The 21,981-nt window shown below is 37.7% G+C and overlaps 1 protein-coding gene across 3 annotated transcripts in view; it reads right to left on the reverse strand.

The window, feature by feature from the left end:
- Window positions 1-21,981, reverse strand: part of grid2ipa (glutamate receptor, ionotropic, delta 2 (Grid2) interacting protein, a) — a 31,261-nt gene that overhangs the window by 4,707 nt on the left and 4,573 nt on the right. Inside the window, exons 1-15 of one of the 3 annotated variants that reach the window (XM_058409927.1) lie at window positions 20,098-20,218; window positions 10,341-10,613; window positions 8,123-8,208; window positions 6,671-6,740; window positions 6,120-6,407; window positions 5,639-5,790; window positions 5,338-5,478; window positions 4,941-5,047; window positions 4,552-4,720; window positions 4,084-4,451; window positions 2,218-3,828; window positions 1,839-1,926; window positions 740-829; window positions 277-473; window positions 10-165 (exon numbers count right to left, since the gene is read on the reverse strand). In XM_058409927.1, coding sequence (XP_058265910.1) covers window positions 10-165; window positions 277-473; window positions 740-829; window positions 1,839-1,926; window positions 2,218-3,828; window positions 4,084-4,451; window positions 4,552-4,720; window positions 4,941-5,047; window positions 5,338-5,478; window positions 5,639-5,790; window positions 6,120-6,407; window positions 6,671-6,740; window positions 8,123-8,208; window positions 10,341-10,613; window positions 20,098-20,111 — 3,810 coding nt within the window. In that variant the 5' untranslated portion in view covers window positions 20,112-20,218. Of the gene's footprint in view, window positions 1-9; window positions 166-276; window positions 474-739; window positions 830-1,838; window positions 1,927-2,217; window positions 3,829-4,083; window positions 4,452-4,551; window positions 4,721-4,940; window positions 5,048-5,337; window positions 5,479-5,638; window positions 5,791-6,119; window positions 6,408-6,670; window positions 6,741-8,122; window positions 8,209-10,340; window positions 10,614-16,008; window positions 16,783-20,097; window positions 20,219-21,981 lie in introns of those variants that run through there. The other 2 variants (XM_058409917.1, XM_058409908.1) reach the window with 2 other exon arrangements.

Below are 21,981 nucleotides of genomic sequence, written 5' to 3' on the forward strand. Positions count from 1 at the left end.
TTGTTCTACCTCCAAAATCTTTGCTAGTTTTCTGCTGTTTTTGAGCTCCAGTGAGGCCTTGTAGATGTACTCATATCCTATTTTCATCTCCTCAGTTTTCTCCTGCAGCACACTTTTAAAATGCAGACTCTTCAGACGGGTCTTATACTCAGGTACGGACAACATCTGGAGACAAATGCACACAAACACATAAATAACTACTTTAAAAACTGATCCATGTATAACAGCCTCCCCCTTCCTCCCAAAAGAATATCAATCGTTAATTTGCATTGTTACCTGTAAGACAAACTGATCTGGCTCACTAAGCTTGCTAGGGTTATCAGCATACTGTGCATATTGCTTGACCTCTTCATCATCAGGTGCATACAGTAGTAGCTGCTTGATGTGTGCTGGCTCCAGGCGATTGGTCGACATTGTCATTAGCACCTGACGCAGCTCACCTGGTGACAGCTTCAGATGGGCAATCAAGATGGCTAAATGGAGGGTGGAACAGAGAGTCACAATATAACACAGCAATCTCTGGAACAGCAATCTACTCATTAGTACAAGCTAAAAGAAGACCTACATAGAATTAGATCAGCAGACAGACCAGCTGAGCTTAACACTGATATAACCACACTGTGACTTAAAAATTAAAGGCAGCTGAAACGTGATTGATATCAACAAGCACAGTGTACAGACTGACACAGAATATCTGACAAAAATAAGACAATTTTAGTTTTTTTCCTGTTCTACTCACACGCATTGTAGGCTTTCTTATGCGAAAGAATCTCAATCACATCTTTTCTTTTGAATGTCTCCGGCTGAGGTGCAGGTTCTGGAATAGAGACTGCAACAAAGTCAAAGAATTAGAGTGTGTTCTCAATGTGAAATGGAGATATACATGAGTGAGTGGTTGATGAGTGCACAGATGCATGGGTAGACTGACACACAGTTAGATGAGTGGTGTGCCCAAAATATCATCATCACTTCTTAACGGAAAACAAATCCAAATATCAATGGTTACTGTTATTCTGTAAGAAGAATACAAAAACAATCCCATTTCTACCTTAAGAAGAAAATAAAATGAGGGTAAAAACATCCCCAACAAACATGTAACTCATTCATAGTCACAGAAACCAAATGATTTTAAAGCAGCATAAAGATGGCTACATAGCTAGTAAGCTAGAAATGGAACTTCCATTCAGGGCATTATGCTGTAATTCGACTCTTACAACCAGGAAAAGGCTATCAAATAATCCCCCTGAACATAAATTTCAGCTTGTCAACTCCCAGCTCCTTCTGGTTTATGGAGTGATGTTAAATCAACATGGCCACTCAGTGAAAAAGTCCCTCTTCTTTACTTTTAAATGAGTTTACAGCAGCATTGTATTTAGATGCATTCTGTGTTCTGAGGTGGTAATTCACATTATCGTCGAAGGTGTACTGAAGTTTCAGTACAAAATGTAAGAAAGTTTTAAGTTTGCTACAGGTGAACAGAAACAATAGCCTCGCAGGCCTGTAAAAGTACTTTATATGTTCTGACAGACCACTTTGCATGTTAAATGAACCAAAGTGGGAAATTATATTATTACAGCTTGCAAACTAACTTTAACAAGGCATCACAAATGTTGAAGCGGAGGGATTTCAAGATGTATGGGTGTTTTCTCTGGCTTTAACTTGTTGGAACTTGGTAATAACAATTGAGCTTGGGTCAAAAGCAGCAATAGTAGTTGATTTCAATCTAAAAAAGCCCCAGTTTATGTGTTAGGTGCTTTCACTCAGACAGTTCACACAGACATGAACACACACACACACAAACACAAACACAAACACACACACACACACACTTTACTCACTTGGACTCTTCTGTGTGCCAAAATGCAATTCCAAGTCCAAATATTTTACCATGTCACTGAGCTTGTCATAATCAGAGTCTTCTCCCAACTGCAGTAAAGAAAACATACCAATGCTAACACTTTCAGGTCATAGTTATATTTTAGTCCTAACTGGTATGTTTATTTTTATTTGGAGTTTTATACTTGCTAATATTTAGTCATTGTTATGCATGTTACATGAATGCAGGGGTCTTAATACAAAATGTTTATTATTTCCCATAAGCTGCCCATCTCATGTGCAGAATGCAGAATATAGGTGATGCCACTTGGGTAGGCTGAGCACAACTTAACCCCTATATCTTAGGGGCTGAAGCTTCAGAAACAATAAGAAACAACTTACCTGTCCCCAGATAGTTCCTTCAGAGTTCTCAACTTGTTCCCAGCGTAGCCTCTTTACATTCATGTGACTGGAGTCTGATTTATTTGGTGAGGACCGGGGCAAGGGAGGGGGCACACAGGGAGGTGGCAAAGGTGGAGGTGGAGGAGGCTCCATAGGAGATACCTCTTGAGGCTGGGACTGAGGTTGAGGCTGTGTGTGAGATTGAACTTCATGGTGATGCTGATGGCGTTGGTGCTGAATGGGATGAGGACTCTGTCTGGCTTGGGATGTAGGGTGGACTGGATGTGACTGATGGTGCTGCTGTGACTGCTGCTGTTGCTGCTGCTGCTGTTGTGTTTGCTGTTGTGATATTTGCTGATGTGGAGGCAGAGGCTGGAAGGTAGAGAGGATCTGGGTCTGGTGAGGTTGCTGGGGCTGGTGGATGACATGGTACTGAGGAGCAGATTGGACAAGCTGGGTCTGATGGATGTGCTCGATCTGATGAATGTGATGAGGTTGGTGGATAAGTGGGGAAGGTTGGTTTGGTTGGTAGACATGATGAAGCTGATGAACTTGGTGTTGACTGGGATAACCTGACTGAGGTTGTGGCGTCTGTTGAGTTTGGCGAATAGCCTGGGGGTTTGGTTGAGACACATGGGCCTGATGAATTTCAGCTCTCCTTTCAGCTCTCTCAGACCTTTCCATCCGTTCCATCCGCTCCATCCGTTCCATACGTTCTAAACGTTCCATTCGTTCTAAGTGTTCAATCCTCTCCAATCTATCCAGCCTATCCATGGAGCTTGATAGGTGAACTTGATGACTTTGTTGATGACTAAGGGGGGTCTGATGACCTGGATGCATTGGCTGAGGCTGGTAAACCTCATAAATATGTCTATCAGACAGTTCCATTCTCTCAATTTTGTCAAGCCTGTCCATGGAGCTAGATAGTTGAGTCTGGTGGGTATTATGAGTTTGGTGGCTTTGATGCATTTGACGGCTCTGTTGAGCTTGATGAAGTTGGTGACTGTGCTGACCCTGATGACTCTGATGAATTTGATAAACCTGTTGATCTTGTTGATTTTGTTGAGCTTGGTGATGCATTTGGTACATCATATGGCTATGGACGGCAGACGGAGATATGTCTGGGGAAGGCAATGGAGGCAAGGACTGGTGCATCTGCTGTATGGGGTGCTGGGAGTGCCCACTTGTTGGTTGGACTGGTAGAGACTGGGCTTCCTGGATAACCTGATGGACCATAAACTCCTCCCGTGCAGGAAGCACCTTGTTAAAAGACTGTCGCTTTGGAGGTGGATTGGCCCTAGGAGGGGGTGGAGGTGGAGGTCCTGGGTGTCGGCGAAAAGTTAACTGTCGGGGTGTTTGATCAGGAGTGAAATTGGTAGAAGGTTGTGGATCATTAAACTGAACAGGAGGTGGGGGAGGTGGGGTGAGAGGTGGAGGTGGAATGTGCTCAGAGCTGGATGAGTATGTGAGGGAACTTGCATCCTCACTACTACTATGCATCTCACTGGCACTACTGAGCTCAGGAGGGATATAAGGGCCTTCATCTTCCTCCTCATCTTCATCCTCTATTTCCTCATCCTCTTCGTCTTGGAGGGTCATCTGGACCACATCCTGGGGTTGCCATCAAACAGATTGGCACACAGCTTTAAATTTCTGCAATTAACCACTTTGCACTTTGAAGAGTAAAATTACCTGTGTTTAATGAATTCCTACATAGTTAAACTAAATCTACTTTAACTTTGTGGGTGTAAATTTAACCATTTAAAATGGCGATAACATTACAGAAACAACAACAATCATAGTGACACTAATGTAAAACAATAATAGACTGAATGCTACACTTCTGTCAGATCATCAGACACATACCTCTTCGTAATCATTTTCTGGAGACAAAAAGTCATCAACAGATAGCTGCTGACCAAGCTGCTCTGTAAGGGCCTCCATGAACAGGTCTGTGTCAGCACTTCGGGGGGGACGGGAAAACGTGTAACGCTTCTTCCGGATGGGAGGACTAGGCTGGTAGTCCGGAGGGCTCGGCGGATAATCAGGGGGAGATGGTGGTGATAATGGCGGGCTGTCCAGGCTAATGTAGGGGTTAGACTCTGCAGTCCCCTGGGATGGAAGCTCTTGAGGATAGCACAGGCCCTGGGGACTGGGCAAGGGCTCAGTCCATAAGGGTTGGGGAGGTGGAGGAGGAGGAGGGGGAGGCTGGACTGATGTTAGTTTACGACTGCCTGTGAAGTGATGGGGAAAAAAACACATTTTTTGAAGCATTCATCAATTATTAATTACTAATAATTGAACTATGGGTTTTTTTTGGCTGGTTTTGTTTACCTGAACTAGCCCGTACAGAAGGAGAAGAAGATTTAGCTCTGACAGACTGGATAGATGGGTGAGGGTAGATGTCAATCAATGTTTCGGGGGCAGGAGGAGGGCGGCTCTTCAGAGATTTAGACCTCTTGCCTACATGCACATTCTCCAGCTCAGCATATACAGCAGAGAGCTATCGAAAGAGAAGGTTTGGATAAATATAAATGCAAATATACTCAAATCAATTAGCAAGATAGACTACAGAGCACAAGAAATTCAAAAAGGCAGTGTCAAATATATATTCTATTGGACAAACACGTTTTTATTCTGATCTCAAGAAGTGGGCAATAATCCACTGGGTAAATTTCCGTGATTAAGTTAAAACAACTACAGTCTGCTATTACTTTGCTCACATTAGTGAGGTTGTTGGGTGTCTCTGGTAGAGATGTCCCATCTCCAGACTGTCTTTCTCCAGGAGCAAGTCTCATTGAAGTCAACTCAACAGGCTCAGTACGGATCCCTGTCAATAACAAGTCATCCACATTTTAAATATCCAGGTTCTCAGTTACATTAAAATGTGTATGACAAATAAGTTCATGACAATGTTAGTGAAGATTATATAGCCTGACACTTTCAAAAAGTCGAGTTCAATGAAATTCACACAGTAAGGTGTAACTAATTCTTTTAAGTTATATGAACATAGTAGAAATAAATTAAATAGCAAAAACAGAGGAAAAGGAAGGAAAATTTAACATTTACACTGTTCGATTTAATTGAATGAGAGCATACAATGGCAGCTTAATGTTTTACCCATTCCCAGGTGAGTGCCAATGACCAGATCATCTGAACTACGACCTCTCACACTGCTCCGGTAGGTGGTGCCCGTCACCTTCATAGAGCTACTACGCCGGTGCGGCTCTGGAGCTGGTGGTTCTGGCTCTGCCACAGGCACTTATAACACACAAACACACAAAACTTTACAAAGATTGGCCTACCATGGATAAACACAAGACAATTTAGGCCCACAGTTAGGAGATTATTATTACTATTATTGTTGTTGTTGTTACTGTATATGATTATGAACACTTCTGTTTACACACACACAACTTACATGTGACTTTATAACCAAGGAAGCGTGAGATCTTGCTCTGGCAATGTTCTTGCTCTTCGTAGGTCAGCAGCTGGTAAATAAACTGCCAGATCACCTGCTTAGCTGGAGTATCCAGGATTGGAAACACATCCACGATCAGAGTATCTACATTCCTACAATGCAAAACCAAACCAAAATTAAAAAACGCTTAAATTTTCAAGTACAAAGACATAAATAATGATATTTAGATGCAATTACAGCCCCTTTTTTGATGCCCACTCATACGCTGTAAACTCACAGACATGTGAGGTTGTTTACAGACCTTGTAGAAACAAGAAACAATGTTTATTTTAATCTAATTGTCAATAGTAGATTCCAGCTTCACCAGAAACCCAAACCAGACCAGTTAATTTTCCGAACTCATCAGGAACACATGGAGTCTCCTATTACAATTGCGTGCTAACCGGTTATTGCATAGAGAACTGAGAAGATCTCCACTCACCTGTGTTGGAAGAAAGCCTCGAGGGACTTGCAGATGGTGTATCTCTCTTGCAGGGTAAGCAGGTGCTCAAGTTGCTGACTAAAAGTGCGCCCATGCACACGGATACTGGGTGGCAGAATTTCAGCCACCCACTGCAGGGAGCTAAGCACAGGAGAGCGTGAACGTGGAGATGCCTCCAGAACCTCAGGTTCCGCCAGCACGAAGGCCGGAGGGCCATCCTCTACCACAAGGGAAGGCATGGCTCCACTGCCTTGCAACATTGCTACCACCTTCTCATGGGCACAGTTCCTAAGACAACACACACGTTTGCTGGATTTTTCCCAAACTTTATAGCTCCTTCATCCTCCAGTGATAATTCTCCCTGTGCTTAGCAGTAGTCAGTCAAATGCTTTAAGATTAGACAGACAAGGGACTAATTCCTATAAATCCTTTTTAGAATCTTAACATGGATATGAATCAATATGACAAGTAATAAGAAAATTCACATGCATTTTTAACCCAATAAATTGTCTTGTAATAATAAAGCCAGCATTATTACAACGGTCAAATACCTCATGTCAAGGCCATTGAGAAATAGGATGCGATCTCCAGGTTTGAGGCCTGCTTTCTCAGCTGGACTACCTGAAATATAGAGACATGTATAATCATGCATACAGACATCAATTCAATTCAATTTACTCATATAGCACTTTTAATTACAGACATTGTCACAAAGCACATTAACCGATATATGGAGCATGTGTGTGACTAAATTGTCACTGAGGCATTAAGGCTCAGTGCAAACTAAAATGAGGTTGAATGAACATTCAGCTCTTCCCACAGACTCCAATGTATTGTACTAAAACCTGGGTCCAGCATGATCTTTGCTCTGCTTACTATGCTGAAAGTAAAATACTGAATTGCTTTGTGTAAGTAAGAAAACCTATTAAATTAGATGGCACTAAAATAATGATGAGGCAGGAAGTGAAGTCAAAAACAATGAGGAACATTTGATGAACACATAATTCGACCGCCTGTGCTCTTCTGACTCAACCCTACAGTGAGTGACTTCTTCAGACTTTGTTCTGTTTTTACATACAACACACACATACACACACACACACACACACACACACATATATGTGCACAAAGATAATGGCATCCAAAAATAGTTAACAGACTGCAATGTCAAACTGGGCTGGCACACATAAATGAGCACATACATGCGCAGAGAGTTATCATTTTAGAGTATGATTTCACCATGTCACAAATCATCATTGTGGCTGCTGATGCATTTGCTAACAAAAACAGATTGTAACTTTAACACATTTCTATGTGTTAAACTTTAACACGTTTTCCACGTTTAATAGTCCAGCTGAATAATGTCTACATTTGTTTTGCACAAAGCATGGTTTTGCTAATCATCTGATTAGTACCAAATATTAAACTACATGCTTCCTTGGAGCAATCCAGTAAAAACTAGTTATAAAAAGTAGTAAGGATATAACCGTGGTGCCCCTGATAATATCAGTAAAATGATCTAGGAATACCACACAACGTTAACCTCATAAGTATCTATGGATATAAGTGAATGTGTTAAAGGCAGTTGTTGAAGCATTTTTGGCCACATTTTTAAAAAAGACCAATCAATCAAAGTCAATCAATCACGTAATTTAGAGGAAATTTTTTAATGAATCATTTTTAAATCTCTTTAAATGTATATCAGACACATGGCAACTTACAATTACAGCCTACTTACAGCTACAGCACCAGTAAATTTTAACCAATTCCTCTCTTATTCCCCTTACGACATTCATGCATATGACAGAGAAACGTAAATCATACTATTGCTTTGAGTCTTCAGAAGTACTTCAAAATCTTTTACAACATGTACAGAAGAAATCTAGCACATCAGTCATTGGCGATAATTAAATTGTGGATGGGAATAGATGATGGAAAAATAGAAACATGCATAAAAATGAACAAATTAGTCAATAATCGGTTTATCTCTGAGGTCTTGGTACCTGGAATAACTGAATCAATCCACACGGGAGCATGGCCACGTAGGGTAAAGCCAAAACTCTGGTTTCCCTTGTAGACCCGCACTGTCCTGTAACACAGATAGAAAAAAACAAATCTCAGGTCTTAAAATAGTGCTATCAAATATTTTTATGGTATAAATTTGTCATTAATTGAGTTACAAATGTATGTTACACACACCACACACACACTATGGAAAGCCTAGAATACATGTCAGTGGACTGGTGGAGGAAAATAGAGTACCTGGAACCCCAAAGCACAGGAAGCATACTGGGTATAATAATAATAATAATAATAATAATAATAATAATAATAATAATAATAACAACAACAATAATAATAATAATTATTATTATTATTAGTACTAGTAGTTGTTGTAGTTTAATAATAATAATAGTACAAAAAAAAATCATTACTTTTATTTAAGTCTTCTATTCTTATTCTTCTTATTATATATTATATAATTCTATTATTAATTAATTAATTAATTAATTAATCAATTAATCAATCAATCAATCAATTAATTAATTAATTAATTAATTAATTAATTAATTAATTAATTAATTAATTAATTTTATTTATTTATTTATTTATTTATTTATTTATTTATTTATTTATTTATTTATTTATTTATTTTGTTGTTGTTGTTTAATTCATAATGAAAAAGATTCTTACCATATGCAATGACTACTGGTTGCTTTTTAGACTAACTAAATAAGAACTTGTATGAACAGATTTAACCCTCCTGTTGTCCTTGGGGTCAAATTTAGCAACATTTCAGAATCAAAGCAATGTGCTTAATATGTATATTCCAGTGAACAGAGAATGATCCATAAACACTTAACAGCCAATTTTTGTCAGTAAATACACAAAGCTTTGATGATAGCAATAAAAATACACCTGAAAGTCGTGATTGAGGCTGAAAGCCCCCTGAGTGGATGTGTTTTATAATTCATGAACTGCAAAGGTTCTTGTGACCTTTAACATTAAGCTTGACCACAGGATAAAAGTCTTTCATTAAATACTAAAGTTAATAAATGAAATCAAAATAAAAATTTAATAAAATAAAAATTAGTAGGGAAAAACAGACATGGTAAAGTTTTATCAGACATGATAAAGCGGGGAAAAAGACCCAGTGAACAGGTTGAAGAGAAGTTTATATGTAGGTATTAAAGTGAAGACAGATGGATCAAAGCTTCCCTGAAGGCCATGGTGACATTCCTCTTGTGCTCTTTCTCTGTTGCATTACTTTAAATATAATCTATTGAACAACTTTTCTGTTTTCTATCATTTTTTAGAGCCACCAACAACATATTTCCTTTGCACTATATGTAAACAACTTGTCAGCCCTGCCAGGAGAAAAATAACCATCTACTTACATCTTTTATTAAAAAAAGCCATTTTATAGCCACAGTTATATAACAGCTGTTATCACATAGAGGAGTTAATTTGCCACACTATTTTATTTTAGTCTTGGTCTCTAATGAAGGCTTGGCAAAGCAAACAGGTCTGTCTGTTACTATCTGATGCAGCTTAATAAGCCAGAAATGAGAATTCACTTCATACTGATGCATCTAGAAATAGCTTTTGGAAATTTTATATTCATTTTGGTACTTCACAGTTCTTTGTACAAACATCTGAAATAGTCATTGAAAATATAAAACAAAAGCAAGAAGTTTCCATCTTTTTCTTTAAAAAAGCCTATTTATAAAGTTTGATAAATAATGTTTTGTAGCATTAGTTAAAGTTAGCAGTTATGACAAAGTGGTTCTGTAATACAGTCTTCTATTTGCTTTAAAAAATCTTCAACACCAAAAGCTCAATTTTCCATAGTAAATGGTTTGCTACTTCACATTTATATAATTTATATAATTCTATGCTGAACTTAGTTATAGCATACTGATCATGTTTTGATCAAACTGCAAAACAGATAATAAGGCATAATATCCATGCTATTTTGACAACCAAATCTAAGTCTTTTTGCCAACAGCACATCATTACACCAATGTTACCAAGAGTAAAGAACAATGTCATTTACATTTGCTATTTTTTGAAAAAATATACAAAGGATTGTATTAATAAAATGTGCAACACACACACATATTCTGCCAACAGCACACACGCACACACACACACAAATAGACACTCAGTGACACACAATGTCAAACATCATCATTACAATAATTTGCCCTGAGAACTGGCCTGCGGTTGCTGATGGCGCCAGAATGGCCAGCAATGAGCGAAGTCGTTTTGCGAAGGCCACGAGATGGGGGAATAACACCATCCTCATGGGCAGTGCGTGGCACTGAGCTGGCCCGTGTGGACACCAGCAGTCGTTCAGGGTGATCCTCACTGCGGCTGCGGCGCAGTCCACTCTGCCTGTGCTCACTAAAACTGCGGCCCCTCAGGCGGCTGATCAGGCTCTGAGAGACCACTTCATCAAAACGCTGCCGGTGCTTCTTGGGGATGAAGATCCTGATGAACATGGCAGAGAAAAAGTAAATACAAGAATAAGTACAGAGAGCTGGAATGACAGGGTCCCTAGAAGTCACTGCACCAACGTCAAATTTACTGAAGTGAAAGGGATGCAGAGCCATTTCATCTGAAGGAGAGAGAGAGAGAGAGAGAGAGAGAGAGAGAGAGAGAATACATGGAGGCAGGACAAATGTTCACACATACCTCCTGAGTGGAGGAGGAGGTGAGCAGGAGTGCAGCAGAAGAGAAAGTCTTTACATGATCATTTTACAGCATGGTGAAAGTGATAAATCTTTCCCTCCAGCATTCAGGTAGAGAACTTGGTGATGTTTATTAAATGGAATAAAACTGACACATTTGTCACTGTTGACAAGAAGGAGATAAAAATAGCCCCATTCATGCAACCTGCTGGCTGTGTGTGGAGCGTAAAAAGCGAGAGATACACTATTAATCTAAATTACTTAGAGTGTAATTATCTGTATATCTTCTCATTTATCAGCCTCAACATACAGGAGCTCATCTACCTAATAAATTAATTGAAAGAAAAGAGGTTGTGGGACCTCTAAAAATGTATAATTTAATAATAAGATATAAATAGTAAGAAAAGACATAAAAACACAATGGCCCTCCAATATATCTATTTATTTTATTTTATTTTATTTTATTTTATTTTTACATGTATCTCAATAATAAGTATGTTTTTTTTTGTTTTTTTTTTTAAAAAATCGCAATTAAAGATTCCATGTGAGGGATGGCCTCACACTTCCAATGTCCATGGTGCCATGAGTTGGAGTTAGGATCCACTATAACCCTGACCAGGATACAGTGGTTACTGAAAGTGAGTAATTATTTCCATTCAACAGTAATATAGATGAACCTCACACATTTTGACAACCGGTAACATCTTGCTTTCATTATTATCAGCTACAATAATTCACACTCTGTCTTTCACTTTGCCTATGTGCCAATTACACACAAATTTGCATACGCAAATCTACACACACACCACTAATTGTGCCAGGATGTGCAAAAGGAAACCGAGAAAACTGAAAGACAATAGTATAGAAAACACTTTATAAATAAACAGCTTCAGGCATGATTTGCATTTAATGATTTCTATACTGAGGTCCTAGAGAACGGAAATAAGATACAAGCTAGAGGAAGCTAGATAATTACATAAATTCACCCATGTCTCCATAGTGTCAGGCAGCCAGTTACTGAACCGTACCCATACACCAAAGTCCATGGGTATCATTGTTCTTAATTAACACATAGACAGAAAGAAAGAAAGAAAGAAAGAAAGAAAGAAAGAAAGAAAGAAAGAAAGAAAGAAAGAAAGAAAGAAAGAAAGAAAGAAAGAAAGAAAGAAAGAAAGAAAGAAAGAAAGAAACTGGGCTTCTTGTACAAGTCAATTCCACACTGAGTGAATAAATTGTACACGCTCTCATTCTTCCTCATAATACTCCCTCGGAACGGCTCTCTCTCTACCTCTTCCTCTCTACCTCTATCTCATATACAGAGCAAACAATGGCTATGTACATAATGGCTGAGGGACAGCTGGGACAGCATAAACTGTTTAAAGTGCAAGACTGTGCTTGCCATTCCTCAAGATTAAGATGTTCTAAGGAGGCAGAATAGAGCTTTATAGGAAGAAAAGTCTGGTTATTCTTAGTCACAAAGTGGATTTTTCAGGGTTTCAGAATGAGAATAGACAAGTAATAGAGGGAGAAAATCAAAAATGGAACATAAATATGTAACTTACATGTGTTTTGAAGATTTTTAATACAGTTGAAGGCAAACGTTTACATACACCTAGACTTGGGTTTCACAACTACACATATTTCATGCTTCCATACATTTCTTTTGGGAAGTTAATTAAGCATCAACTTTGTTCACATCAGAGCTTGTTTAAGACAACAACGTGAAAGTATTGGAGCGGCCATCTCAAAACTCTGACCTGAATCCTGTAGAATAATAGTGGACTGAGTTACACCAGCTCTGTCAGGGAGAATAGGGGAAAAAATACTGACAGAGTATTGTCTGAAGCTTGGGGAAGGTACAGAGCATTTGATTAAGGCAATTCCATCAAATACTAAGAAGTGTATATAAACTATGAACAATTTTGAAAATCTGATATAGTAAATAAAAGCTGAAATTAATCTCTCTTAAGTATTGTTTTGAAATTCTTATGGCAATTAAGTAAGATACATGGATAGACAACACAGCAAATGTATAATAATATGAAATGTGTGGAGTTGAATATCTTTAGACTAAGTGTATGTAACCTTGCCATCAACTGGCCAGTTTACATGACGGAAACTTTGAATCCAAATAAAATTCATGGTCATGAACATCATTATACACAGTTTTGTTTTGTTTTTTTTACTAACAGCAGCTCTGACAGTAGTGCCGACATTATGGTTTGTAACAGCTGAGTTATAAAGAATTATATGTTCCACATTATCTAAACCTAATAATAAATATATTTAAAAAAAAAACATGATGTTATTCAACAAAGATATAATGTATAATCATTGATATGGTGAAGTTAAAAGGAAAACATTTACAGAAGGAGTCTCCAGTGTCAGCACTTTGTACAAGTAAGTTTTCATATTTCAGTTACGTTACAATCAACATTTTTTTTGTTCAAGAGAGAGAGAGAGAGAAAAAAGAGAGACTGGGAATGAGGGAATGACTGTGTATAGCTTAAGTGATAACAGAACTGTCTCATGGACATTTCACAACATCATATTAAACTATAAATGGTACAATGTGAAGTTAATTAGTGAATTAATAAATGGCTTATTGATGTGGTATAAGAGGAATATTTTGGAACGTGATGTTCTTAAAATAATCAACTCCAGGGTAGAAACTGTCACTAGTAATATTCCTATAACAGTACGTTCTGTTGTGTTTATTCCTTACTTATTCAATGCAGCTTTCTATAATTCAGTGCATGAAGTTACCAAGAACACAGATTTGGCTCTGGGGCAGATGGATAGATTTTAAAAGCCTATAAAATAAAACTTTTTTTCAGCTCAAAGATGCCAAAATATCTTCAGCTTGTGTAGCTTGAAACGCAATTTTTAATCATCAAGCAAGTTCACACCTTTCCAGTGGCTGTGCATCCCAGCAGGCCAGTGTGTACATCAGGATATCAAACAGTTTAACACAGAGCCCCGCTGAAATCCACTGAGCACAAGTTAGATAGCCCAGCTGGTCGTCTCCATGACAACCAAGTGATCAATTCAGAGAAATGGGAGTAAGAGTTTGTGTTTCTGCATTGCTGCAGTTCTGCTGGTATGTTAGTCATGCACTACCAGGACAAACTGTGAAATTCTAGGAAAAGCAATGCAACTCACTGCCATCTGCAGGAAGAAAAATTATTAAACACCTTAAAGTATATGCAGTGATCTACAGAATATCTGGCATATTGATGTTTTAAACTAAACTGCAAATGCGTCTAAACAAATAATATTTTTTTATTACTTCAGCAGCATGTTAAAGATGGATGGATGGATGGATGGATGGATGGATGGATGGATGGATGGATAGATAGATAGATAGATAGATAGATAGATAGATAGATAGATAGATAGATAGATAGATAGATAGATAGATAGATAGATAGATAGATAGATAGATAGATAGATAGATAGATAGATAGAATTAGATAAGGTTACGTATCTGATATACATGATACCCAGGCTATCATCTATACATACATCATCTATCCATATATTGTTTTCTACACCTTATTCAGAGCCCATCTTGCAAAGATAGATAGATAGATAGATAGATAGATAGATAGATAGATAGATAGATAGATAGATAGATAGATAGATAGATAGATAGATAGATAGATAGATAGATAGATAGATAGAATTAGATAAGGTTACGTATCTGATATACATGATACCCAGGCTATCATCTATACATACATCATCTATCCATATATTGTTTTCTACACCTTATTCAGAGCCCATCTTGCAAAAAAAAAAAAAATGCTGATTGTGAAACAGTTAGTAACATCAAGGTAGGATTAGTGGGCTTGGGGAGTGTGTTTCTGTCTGTGTGTGGCTTTAATATATCAGTGTCCCCCAGGATTACTGGAAGAGAAAAAGACCTTTTGTGATTGTTGTAGCCAAAAATGGTTGCTTTTGCTGCAGCTTTTTCTTCAAATTTATGATGCAACTTGCGATGTTTTTTGTGGGATTTTGTTTGCAGAAAAATACTTAAATTGGAAAAGTTGGAAAAGAAACTATTACTAGTGCAGACATGTCATTACTATGATCGCTGTACACATGTTTGACACAGGTGAAGTGAATGGGGCTGTGGCTTAATGCAGGGTTGTGAAGATAACACAACATGTCTTGGCCGAAATCTGAGGTAATTTTGAAAAACTGCAAGTTACTCTGTATATCCCAGAGTTTGCTTGATTTTACATTCTTTTATGCGATCACAAAAATTATTACATCCTAGAGAGGACTGATATGGTTGTATTCATCATTTAGTCCCATCTGTCTAACAATGATTTCCACACTTCTTTCTACTTTGCATTTGCAGTAGTCCTTTGCTTGGCTGTTTTCCAAAGAGCTATGAGCCCTCATTCTGAGCAGAGTTAGAGCAGCGTATCTGGGCCAGAACAAGCCACCTGCACTTGTGCTGGAATGGACAACCTTGTGCCAAAAAGCCATGTGAGACATTCCAGGAGCTGAGACAGTAAAAACAGGCATGACGGCTACTTTTTGTGCATTTGATATATTGTAAGTGATTTTATAGGTGGAAAAAAAATAACAACTCAGATAGAGAGGCAAATACAAAATGTCTATGAAACAACAGAAAGCGTGTTTCAATATTGCATTCATACTTCCTAAGTCACTCTTGAGCTGAGCTGAGCCCAGATTATTCTTGTTTAACTTTCATTTACACTGGAATGCCCTCAATTAGAAGGAGGTCACAGGAGGACTAAAATTAACCAAGAAGTGGGGTTTGCAGATCAAGGACACACTACTTAAAGGAGTGAATGACAACTGAGATGAGCAAGTTATTAAGGAAAAATCTCAATCACGGCTAACATACAATAGCTACAGAGTGCAGACTTATTCCCATCTAAAACCTAAAATCTAACCTTAATTGCTGGAAGTTAAGAATAGGGTTGCATCTCTTCACAGGAAAAGCAAAGCAGAGCAGAAGAGAAAACAGTAGAGAAATACTGTTGAAAAACTAAAGTATATAAAATAGAAATAAAGACAGATATTGTCAAGTGTTATTGTGCTTACTGAAAGCATGCAACCTATGCCCAAAGAACTTAAACATATATCACAACTGCGTTTCACAACAACTGCAGATGAAAAAGTGGCACTTAACACTTATTCCAACAGATTCCTCTTACCGAAAGTGCTTGGAGAAACTCCTGTCCCTCCCCATGCTTCTCAGCTCATCACTCAACACCAACCCAGAAGACTATCAGTGTAGGTTCCCATAAATCATCAATCCCTGAGCAAAAATACCTGGAGAAGAGCCGGATAGAGCAGATCTCTAAAGTCCAAGTATGTCTGTCTCAGTGCAGGTGTATTAACCAGCATCATGTTGAAAACCATCAATTATACAGTTACTGAAGCCTCAAAGTACAACAGAGGTCACATCAAATTTCCAACTGTCCCCCATATTTAGGTGTCCGGACTCTCCAAAGCATGTGCCATCGGGAAATCGGGTCTTGCTGCAGGTCCTCACCCTGGATCTTAGATCAACTGCCACCCACAAAGGACCAAGCAGTGAGGTGAGTTTGTGACTGCCTAGAAGTTGGAGCGAGAGAAATGAAAGGAGGAGAGAAGCAGGCGAGGAGGGAGAGAAAAGCGAGAGGAGTGCAAGGAACTCCCTATAGAATTTCGCAGGCAGGTCAGCACGTGGGATCTCCGACAAAAGAAGGGGAAAAAAAGCAAGCTTACAAAAGTATGGATAGCCATCAGTGAAAACGTCAGCACATCAAATGTCCTGCTAGTCATCCAAGCACCAGGGAATATGAACTCAGCACAGCAGATATCAGTTCAGTGACTTGCACAACCTTAAGTTAAATTAGTGATGCCCAGCAAAACCACAGTCCATGCTCCTGAATCACTACAAAGCCCTCTTTGTGAGCTGAAGGTAAAAATCCCTATCCTGACTATAGACTCTTTGAGAGAAACTTCAGCTTCTATAGGCTGCCATGTGAATTTTTTGCATACTTGTAGTGCGTCATGAACCAAAAAGCATTTATTCAAGGAAGTAGGCTGCTTAAAAATAGTGGCCACCCGGAGGGAGAGCTGTACAGATTTGCAGGGACAGAAAAGCACACAGCTGGGCAGATTTTAAGGGGAAAATCAGTGTGATCTGATGGATTTCTGATCGTTGACCATAAGGGGTGAATGAAGGCCACTGTGTCATTAAACTATTGTGTCAATTACACCAACATATAGTTGGAAGCCTTTCTCTGCAATGTACAGCAATGTTTTTAATAACCAGGCTACTTCTTTGACAAAACACACTTAATCACTGTTATTATATTATATTGCTTTTATCAATAAGAATTTCTGGGGCTGTTGTTCAAATTTGAATATTTTTTAACATTGGAGGCCAATTAGATAGCGATTTATGTGAGTTACCAATTTTTCCGTGTGAATTTTAAATATTAATCTAAAAATTAAATGTAAATATAAATGTAAACTTTACGTATAATTGTAAAAGTTTATATAAATCTGCCCCCCACCCCCCCAAAAAATGATTACATTACAATATATTTAATTTACATTAATATTTAATAATTACATTTATTCTGTAATATTTTCACCTGGCATTTTTTTAGATTAAAAATTCACACAGAAGTATAAAAATGTTATTTGACAATTAGCAGTTGCCAACTAGCTCACATTAAATGTATTTAGCCGAGGGTTGTACAACATGGAACAACCCAGGAAAAACAATGTAATTTAAGATAATTTAAAAAATGGATGCATATATAAGGAAAATGGTATAGTAGCTCATAAGTACAAAACACATTAATAAACCAGAAACATAACTCCAACATAACAGGAAAACAACTGAAAGTCCTTATTTACAGCAGGAGTGAGAGGAAACACAAGCCTAAATAAATCTACTCATGCTATTATTTGTGCTTTTTTAAAAGAAAAAAAAAATTATTATAATTTTATATGATGTCATTTTCGATATGCTGTCAAATTCATGCATTATTTATATGATAATGTAAATGCTTAAAGCTTGCTTAAAGGAAGCTTTATTTCAAAGAAGAGCTACTCCATGTGATTTACATATAGCACTGACATTAAATCATTTTCTCAGGCCTAACAATAAAAGCACACCCCTTTTTTTTTTTTTACTATTATAGCCATGAGCCATGTCTAATCAGCAGTGAGTGTGTAATGTTCGTTAAGTACTCACTCTTTCCATTTTAAGGTAATGTTGTTTTTCCCAATTTGCTTTTGTGTTCTTGGATTCAAATCCCAGAACCACCAAGTTGCCAGAGCTGGGCCATTGAGCAAAGCCCTTAGCCCTCAGCTGCTCAGTTGTTTAAAGAAAAACAAAACAAGAAAAACCCACCAGATATTGTAAGTCTGTCTCGATAAGGGCATCTGCCAAATGCCGTAAATGTAAATGATTTTGTTGTTGCATTTTCTGCTTATTTATATGTTTCTTTGTTTTGTTTTTTTTACTAAAAAGACACTATACACTGTAATGAAACAAACATTTATACTATTTTTTTTTTTACAAACATTTAAGATCACATGACTAGTGAAAAATTTTCAGAGGTTAAAAAAAACTTGGTGAGGAGCAGGAATCTAGGTATTTGGAACATGGTGCTCTACTTCCTCGCTTATTTTTTCGTAGAGGCTGGAGCGTCCACACAGCTTCACAGGATGATCCACTTCTGAAAAGTTTCCAAACAACCTTTTTGACATTATATTATCAAATTGTTTTTAGTGTCCCCTATAGCCATTTAAGTCTTTAATGACGGATAATGTTTTATTAATAAGAATAAATAGGCCTGATTCGTCTCTGATTGCTACCACAGGCTAACACTCACACCACCCTGTTAGTGTAGTCTGCCAAATCCTGCAGTGTTAGGATGCCTCAAATTCCCATGACAGTGTACCTAATCAGCATCTATTTGACCTAGAGAAAGAGAGGGAGAGAGAGAGAGAGAGAGAGAGAGAGAGAGAGAGAATGCAATGGAAAGATAACACCAGGGGTTCGAGCCTGCCACCCCACAGGCATTACCCCATTAACTCCCTCCTCCAGGGCCATATAAATGAGAATTACTGAATGTGTTACTCATTCCAGATTTGAGTTCATATATTCACTGCTACTGTATATCTATGCAGCTCATAGAGAAACTTCATGAAGAGTATCCCTCAAGAAAACGCTTCACAAAATAGAAAGAAAATGTTCATAATTGCTGTTTGGGCATGACTGATGATTGATTTCCATTTTGAGGAAGAAAAATCTATATTTAAATCAAAGGAAATCAGCTGCAACTGTCAGTTCCATACCGCTATGGTTCACCACGCAACTAAAGATAAAAAAACAACAACCTTGAAATAAATGACGTGGCTGCTTGTGAAAGGTGTGTATTCACTGCTGTAACTAAAATTACCCATCAGGAAGCCTTCTTCTGCAGTGAAGGCGTGTGTAGCATGTGCTATATTCACAAAAGCAAGACCAGTGAAATTTTGTTCTGTCTGTCCTTTGACACACGATACAACATGGTAATCTTTTGCTTTCCCTTTTTCTATTCTATTTTTTTTTTTTTTTTGACATCAATTTTTTACTTCGTGAACCATACAGAATTTAATATGGAACACTTCTCATATAGTAATAGATAATGCTAGTAATAGCATTAAATAGCATAAAATTCTATTTCCCAATTTAAAACTAATTTCACTGCAAACAACCTTTGCATTCCGGTAACGCTGTAATAATTGCTCTCCTGTGTAATTACAGCATATTACGAATGCTTGAGTTGGAATACATAAATATTAAAAATATTACCAAGAAATCAATTGCTTTAGGGATAAAGAAACACTTGAAGCTACAGGACTGTCTATAATGTGCTTTACAGCATGTCTCGACTATTCAAAACTTTAAATGAGTCTGATTATAATACTCACTTTCCATTATTTCCATTATTACGTTTATTTTAGCTATTATATATTTAGGTCCTGGTATTGCAAAGCAGTAGAGCAATCGGCTTAATAATAATCACATAAATACCACTCCTCAACCTCCAGATGGTATATTTGTAAAGATTTTCTATAAGATTGAACAATATTGAGAATACTCACGTTAAGAAGACTCCCGATTATTATGCCTTGACTCATGTCACAAAACAGACACCACAATGAGGCACCACTATCCACAAATCACACCTTGCAGCAGCAGAGCACAGTGAGACAAACAGGAACGTTCAGGAATGTTCAGCATCACTCACCTACAGCAATTCATCACTCACTCTTAGCCCCACGCCACTCACAGGAACTTCGCGGCTGCTGCTTCAGTGCACAAAGCATCAAATATTGCCTCAAGTTACTCCATCACCCCATCCACCTTACAGTAACGGCTACACAGAGAGCCAGTGAGCAAATTGGCTGGAATATCACACTTCCAAAGGCTGCCAGTAGCAACATTTGGGAGAAGAAAAAAAAAATGCCAATATGAGCTTAGTGCTGGATAAAGAGGAGGGGAGGGGAATGTGTGATTTTTATGATGTGATATCAAACTATGTATTTCTGTAGAATATGAGAGAGAAAAGGGGATAGACAAATCTGAGAAGACATGGACATTTAAAGATTTGTAAGATTTAAAGATTAAAAATATTGATACAGTAAAGACAGTTTAATGAAACAGAAAGAAAAGATAGTAGGAAACAAGTCACTATATAAAAGTACTTGATTTGGATTTCTGGATCCTTTCTTAAAAGGTTTACAATTCTTTACAAAAAATCTGCCAGTGCAAAGCAAATGTTTTTGTTTCCTAATGTCAGCATGTTTCTGTTATCGAATCTTTCCCCATAAGGGATACTGTTACTCCACTAACCCAAGAAACAATGAAAAATGAAAAGGGGATGCTTTAGTCCCTACAAATTGATTTCCTCCCAATTAGCAGGATTAGTAGCTCCCCTGTTGTCAAAAACAGACACTTCAGCCTATTTAGTTAGCAAAAGCCCATTTAATAGACACCAAGTGAGCATATCTGTTCTATTCATTTGATTAAAGCCATCTCTGTCTCATTAGTCCATGAAGACTCAGTAACTGAACCGCCCAGAACAGAACAATGTCACAGTAGAATAAATCAGGAGCACTTTGTTTTCTTTCTTACTAATTGTGTATACTGTATAAGCACTTGAGATGCCATCACTGATTCTACAAAACATACCACAGCACAGTTCGAGAAATTGATTGATCAGATTAATATGATTAACATATAAACTAAAGCTAACTGTGTTTTTAGTAACTGGTGAAGCTTTATGTAAGGAGGTGTTTCATTTAAAATATAGACAAAGATTATTGAGTGTCAACACATTTAGAAAATGCTGGAAAATTGCAGTGGAATAAGGGAAATAAAACACTCTAGAACATGCTGTTATTTTACCTCCACACCCAGACATTCATTAATTTCTTATAACAGCACACTATTGTTTTTCCCTCCTTGTTTAACTGTGGAACATTTATGGTTGGCTACATTCATAGACAAGACATTAGATATCACTGCCAAAAACAAACCTTTTCCGATATGCTCATTTGTTGAAACTCCAAGATTCTGCAAATCTAAATAGCAGGAGTCCCTGAAAGTAAGAGATGCGAGGGTATCAAGCTTCTATTTCATCAAATCTTTCTGCAGCTGGTTCCATTGGACTTGGCATAGTACCTAATTCCCTACAATATTTATAGACACTGGCCTGATTACGACAAAGCTGTCAACAGCTTCTGTCAGCACATATCAGGCAATTGCTTTGTTCGTTTAAAAAATGGCATTTTGGGGTTCCCATTGTGGATTTTTAAGAATATTTGTCTTTTATTACTAGGTATTTGGAGACAGGTGACATGTTCGTCTTCTGTTTTCCCTCGGTTTTAAATGTGGGAATGGAAATTAAGAGTGGGTGAGAGAGAGAGAGAGAGAGAGAGAGAGAGTTTAGAGCTAGGAAAAGGGAAGGGGGTAAAGTGCTATTTAACCTTATCATAGATCACTTATCTCCTTTCTGTACATGCTTTCATTTAGGCCAGTTTGTATTAACCTGCAAGTCAATGTAAAAAATAAAGATAAAAGAAATAAGCAGTCGATGCTTCATATACAATTTTCTGAACTGACACAAAGT

Source organism: Hemibagrus wyckioides, linkage group LG02 (genome assembly GCF_019097595.1).
Source record: "Hemibagrus wyckioides isolate EC202008001 linkage group LG02, SWU_Hwy_1.0, whole genome shotgun sequence".
NCBI lineage: Eukaryota > Metazoa > Chordata > Actinopteri > Siluriformes > Bagridae > Hemibagrus > Hemibagrus wyckioides.